Source organism: Ovis aries, chromosome 16 (assembly GCF_016772045.2).
Source record: "Ovis aries strain OAR_USU_Benz2616 breed Rambouillet chromosome 16, ARS-UI_Ramb_v3.0, whole genome shotgun sequence".
In the NCBI taxonomy this organism is placed as follows: Eukaryota; Metazoa; Chordata; class Mammalia; order Artiodactyla; family Bovidae; genus Ovis; species Ovis aries.
Genome location: NC_056069.1, coordinates 8,582,726 through 8,587,579, shown reverse-complemented (window position 1 = coordinate 8,587,579; position 4,854 = coordinate 8,582,726). Strand labels below are relative to the sequence as shown.

Below are 4,854 nucleotides of genomic sequence, written 5' to 3'. Positions count from 1 at the left end.
AGCCCCTGACACATCTAAAAAAAGTACCCCCTGGCACATAAAATGTGCTCAGTAAAAACTTTCTGAATGAGTGAATGAATGAATGTGGAAGAGAGCGTGCTTGTCATTGAATTGCAAATCAGAGGCCTCCAACTGTTGATGAAATTTATGAGAAAGCTTCAGGCTTCACTTCTCAGACCTTTATTCTTCTAAACAAAGTTCAGGCCTCTGAATGTTCTACTCTGTTAACCACAGAAGCCCAAAGTTCTTCCATAACTAACCTGAAGCAGGGGTTGCTGGGCTCTGCTCTCAGGGGCCCTCACAAGCCCTCTGCCCTGGGGCAGGCATGAGGAGAATGGAGCAGGGCTGCAGCCGCCTGGAGGACTTCCCTCTCAACGTGTTCTCGGTCACTCCGTACACTCCCAGCACCGCCGACATCCAGGTGTCAGACGACGACAAGGCAGGGGCCACCTTGCTCTTCTCGGGCATCTTCCTGGGACTGGTGGGGGTCACATTCACCATCATGGGCTGGATCAAATACCAAGGGGTCTCCCACTTCGAATGGACCCAGCTCCTCGGGCCCATCCTGCTGTCGGTGGGGGTGACGTTCATCCTGATTGCCGTGTGCAAGTTCAAAATGCTGTCCTGCCAGTGGTGCAAAGAAAGTGAGGAGAGGCTCCCGGATCCGGAGCAGACGGCGGGAGGACAATCCTTTGTGTTCACTGGTATCAACCAACCCATCACCTTCCATGGCGCCACTGTGGTACAGTATATCCCTCCTCCTTATGGCTCTCAAGAGCCTATGGGGATGAACACCACCTACCTGCAGCCATGTGGCCCATGTGGCCTCATACCGCCTGGAGGGGTGGCGGCCACCGTGCCAAGCCCCCCTCAGTACTACACCATCTACCCTCCGGAGAATGCGGCCTTTGTTGACGACCAGGACTACCCTTCCTTTGTGGATGCTGCAGATGGCAGGTAGGGAGTGTGGAGTGCGGATGGTCCCCTCCCAGCTGCGGCAGTCACAATCTATGGCTGTGTTCCGTTTGCAAGGGAGGTGGTGGGAGACTGCGGATCTCTATGTGGCCTGTTGCTGCCACAGTGGCATCGTTTTCGAGGGTCATGCTGGGAGCTGTAAGGCATCTTGTCCCTTCTGCTTCCATTTCAGGTCCAGCCCTGATGCTGAGCAGTTAGAAGAGACACCGCTGGGAGACGAGGACTCTGCCTGCTTCTCCCCTCCTCCATATGAGGAGATATGCTCTCCTTCTCACTAGACTGTGAGGCTGAGGGCACAACATGTTAGTTTTGTTGCTGACAGCTGAAGTGTTCTGTGCAGCAGAGCTGTCTAACCAGGAAGTCTTGACGGATACCATTTGGGGAGGATGGGCAGGGAGAAGTGAGAGGTTGAATCTCTCTGGTTGGTAAAAATTAGGCACGGCTGGGGAAATGTCCTTCTGATAGAGCTAGAAATCCCCTGGATATGGTTCAGGATCAGGAACTTCACCTGTTTATCCAGCACCCATCCCTTTCCCACTGGGAGGCACTGGTGTCTTCATTTGAGCTTTAGCAGCCAAGGGAACCTGAAGAGGCAGGGCAACCCACTCCAATCCACTTGCCTGGAGAATCCCATGGAGAGAGGAGCCTCGCAGGCTACAGTCCATGGGATTGCACAGAGTCGGACACGACTGAGCAACTGAGCACAGCACAGCCAAGGGGAAAATCACTGCTGCTGTGACTTTGGGAGTTTCCACAGCAGTGAGAGTACCGGTGGGAAGAAAGCAGGGAGCAGAAAACAGGCTCAAATGGAGATTTTCCAGTGCCTGTTCTCAGCCCATAAAGGGTATCTGCATGTTTGTAAGAACTTGGTGGCCATCTGGTGTCCCTGGAGGACTCTGGCTATCTTAAAGTCTGCAAAGATAAATGAATTAGGTGGAATAAAAGAATATCTCCTGTTAGAATAGTATTAGATAGCTGGAATAAACATACGAAATAAATGACAATGGGACAATGAAATCAATAAATCCTTAAGTTATCACCAGGTCCCAGCAGTTCTGCAGCAAGGGTTGAAGCCCAGCTACCCCAGGACAGGATCTGTGCTGGACCCAGGGGCCAACAGAACACGATCACTTCCCTTCACACAGATGGGATCTGTTAAATCAGAAGAGAGCTCCCGTGTCAACACCTGGAAAACCATGAGTCATAGAAGCAATCTTTATGGTTAAGATAAGCTCATCTTCTTTAAGAAAAAAAAAAAAAATTCTTCGATACCTTTAACCTCCAAGCATCTGAACTGACAACTAGGATAGACTCATAGACTTTAGAAGAGACAGATAAAACCATCAGTGCTTAAAAGAAAAGTATTTTCCATAGGCTACAAAGGACAGGCCATGTAAGGAAAGGGAAGCTCAAACCAAAGGAAAACAGGACATAGCAATCCTTTAGAGTCTGGGTACTGCATTTGTATATGGAGTGATTTTTACTAATCTTGATCAGAAATATCTAGTTTTCCAAGGATATGATTAAAATAAGCTTGATATTATTATTGTGATTTGTACTCTTACAAATTTCATCTTAGGGATGAAATCTCTGTGTATCAGGATTCATTTTCATGTTCACTGATAGAAGGTAATTGAAAGATATAATTCATTTTATAGAAACTAGCTTTACACTCAATGCATTCATGAACTGCTGGACTCCTGCCTGAGGACCATCAGTTCAGGGAGGATGTTTGGAGACAGGGACGCAGTGGAGCATCGCCAGTGGCGTCCCCACCGTCAATGCCTACACACCTTCCTCCTTCTCCCTCCTCATCCTCGTTCACTGCACAACTTTTATTCCTGGATTTGGGTTCTGGCGAGTGGCAAGGGTAGCTCAAAAGGGGAAGAGGTGTTCGGAAAGGATATTTGAGTGTGGAAGGCGGGAGGGCAGGGTAGCCAGTTTGTCGTGGTGATGCTTGGAGTCTGATATGCAGGGAACCGGCCTCGGTGGGGCTTAGTTCCAGGTAGCAGAGTCATTCAACACCAACTGCCCCAAGACAGAAAAAGTACTAACACAGAGGTAATTTATGTTTTTAAAGACAGAGCATCAGAGCTGATGGCTCAAGGTGGGAGGTGGGGCTCTAAGAATAGGAATTCAGCACCTATTTGCTGAGCATCTCCTCTCTCTTCCCTCGGACTTCCCTTGTAGCTCAATCAGTAAAGAATGCCTCCAATGCAGGAGACCTGGGTTAGATTCCTGGGTGGGGAAAATCCCCTGGAGAAGGACATGGCAACCCACTGCAGTATTGCCTGGAGAATCCCACGGACAGAGGAGCCTGGCAGGCCCCAGTTCATGGGGCCGCAAGAGTCAGACGTGACTTAGCAGACAGTCTCATCTCATCATCTCTGCTGTGTCAGGACTGAGGCCATCAAGTGGGGATATATCACTGAAAAAGCAAAGCCACAGAACAGAAGCTGTGGGTTTGCTCTTGTGAAGCCCCTAGTCTAGAGAGGAAGACAGACACTGATCACTTATTCCTGGTCCCAGAACCATAAGAGGGGGACTTGGACTAGTCAGAAGGATCATCAGGGCTTCCTTGCCAAAGTGAAGTCAGGACCACTGCCCTGTAGAACCCTGGGAGCACTGTTACACAGACAGCCATGCCATCTGACTCTCTGCATTTCTGGGGACTATGCTGGGAGCTGAAGGAACAGTAGCTGATCCTAGACAAAGAGGAGGAGGGGGAGCCTGGCAAGACTGTGGAGTTGGGAGACGGTACCGGAGGGCAACTTGCAGGCTGTGTATACCTTTATATTTCACTGCTGCTACAGTCCCCAAACAGAGCTGCTGCCCAACACCCAGGAAATCATATCCACCAGCTCTCTGGCTTTGAAACAACCCCACCTTGCTCTCTGTCTGTCTTCATTTCAGGGTTGCAGGGATCAACATGATGGGAAGTCCACTGAGTTGCCCCTGGACTCACACCAAGTCTCTGCCCAACAAGGACACACTCCTGGCAGAGTTGCAGGTGTATTGTCTGGATATCTGCCTTTACTCATTCTCTCTCCAGCATCCAGGGCTGAGTGGAGGATCACGACTGGGGACAGTGACGTGGGGTCTGCCTGGTCCCGGCTGTGATGTCCACCCTGAGATCCCCGGTGTGGAATGTGGCTGTAGGTAGAGGCTGAAAGTTCTGGTGTCCCAGTCAGAACCCACGGGGCCTTGTCAAATACCTTAGCCTATGTCTGCAGATCTACTGGGAAGCCGTCAAAGAGTTCTAATGAGCAGGGGGATGCAATCTGATTCTGAACACTCGCTGGTTAGAGCAAGACCCAGAGGCGTAAACGGTAGGACACTGACCTTGTTGGTGAAGTCCAGAGCACCAGGAGACAACCTCTCCCCCACCCTCCGTCTTTGCTGGGGTGCCATGGCTAGGCAGCCTCTTCGATTTACATGTAATTCCAAACAAAGCTTGTCAATCAAAGGAGACAGGTTTTTAAGAACTAAATATTAACATCTCTCAGGAGTCAGTTTGGGTTGGGGCTTTGGGCTTGACACACTGCTGACAGGGGCGACCTTGACGTGGCAGGAAAGGACCATCGGAGCTGGGAAGATGAGGCTCAGGCACCGAAGGCAAGAAGTTTTCGCAAAGCTCTTAGGCTTCTTTCTCCGCTCGGGCTGAGGTCTCTGCTGCAGTGTGGGTCTCGTCCACTTCCTCCTGCTGGGCCCTGGGAGGTGAGTGTCTTTTGGAGACTGGCATCAGTTACCCTTTTGTTCCACTGAACCAGGCACCAGTGTAAGTTTCAAATGCTCAAAATGGTTCTGCTCCAAAACAGCTTTTTAAATGCTCACCCCACATTTTGGGGGTGGGGTGGGGTGGGAGGTACAGTATAAAAA

General features: G+C 50.3%; 1 protein-coding gene across 1 annotated transcript; it reads left to right on the top strand.

Annotated features, from left to right (window-relative positions):
* The first annotated feature begins 300 nt into the window (after positions 1 to 300).
* On the top strand, positions 301 to 2,518 carry TMEM174 (transmembrane protein 174). Its single transcript, XM_004016892.6, has 2 exons — positions 301 to 957; positions 1,148 to 2,518. Exons 1-2 carry the CDS (start codon positions 326 to 328, stop codon positions 1,251 to 1,253), a joined length of 738 nt encoding a protein of 245 aa, XP_004016941.2. The 5' UTR covers positions 301 to 325; the 3' UTR covers positions 1,254 to 2,518.
* The last annotated feature ends 2,336 nt before the right edge of the window (positions 2,519 to 4,854 follow it).

What these genes read in the sequence shown, in the direction of transcription:
- TMEM174 (XM_004016892.6), top strand. Translation starts at nt 326, where the DNA reads ATGAGGAGAATGGAGCAGGGCTGCAGCCGCCTGGAGGACTTCCCTCTC. An exon ending in GTGGATGCTGCAGATGGCAG is followed by an intron (nt 958 to 1,147) that starts GTAGGGAGTGTG and finishes CTTCCATTTCAG; the next exon opens with GTCCAGCCCTGATGCTGAGC.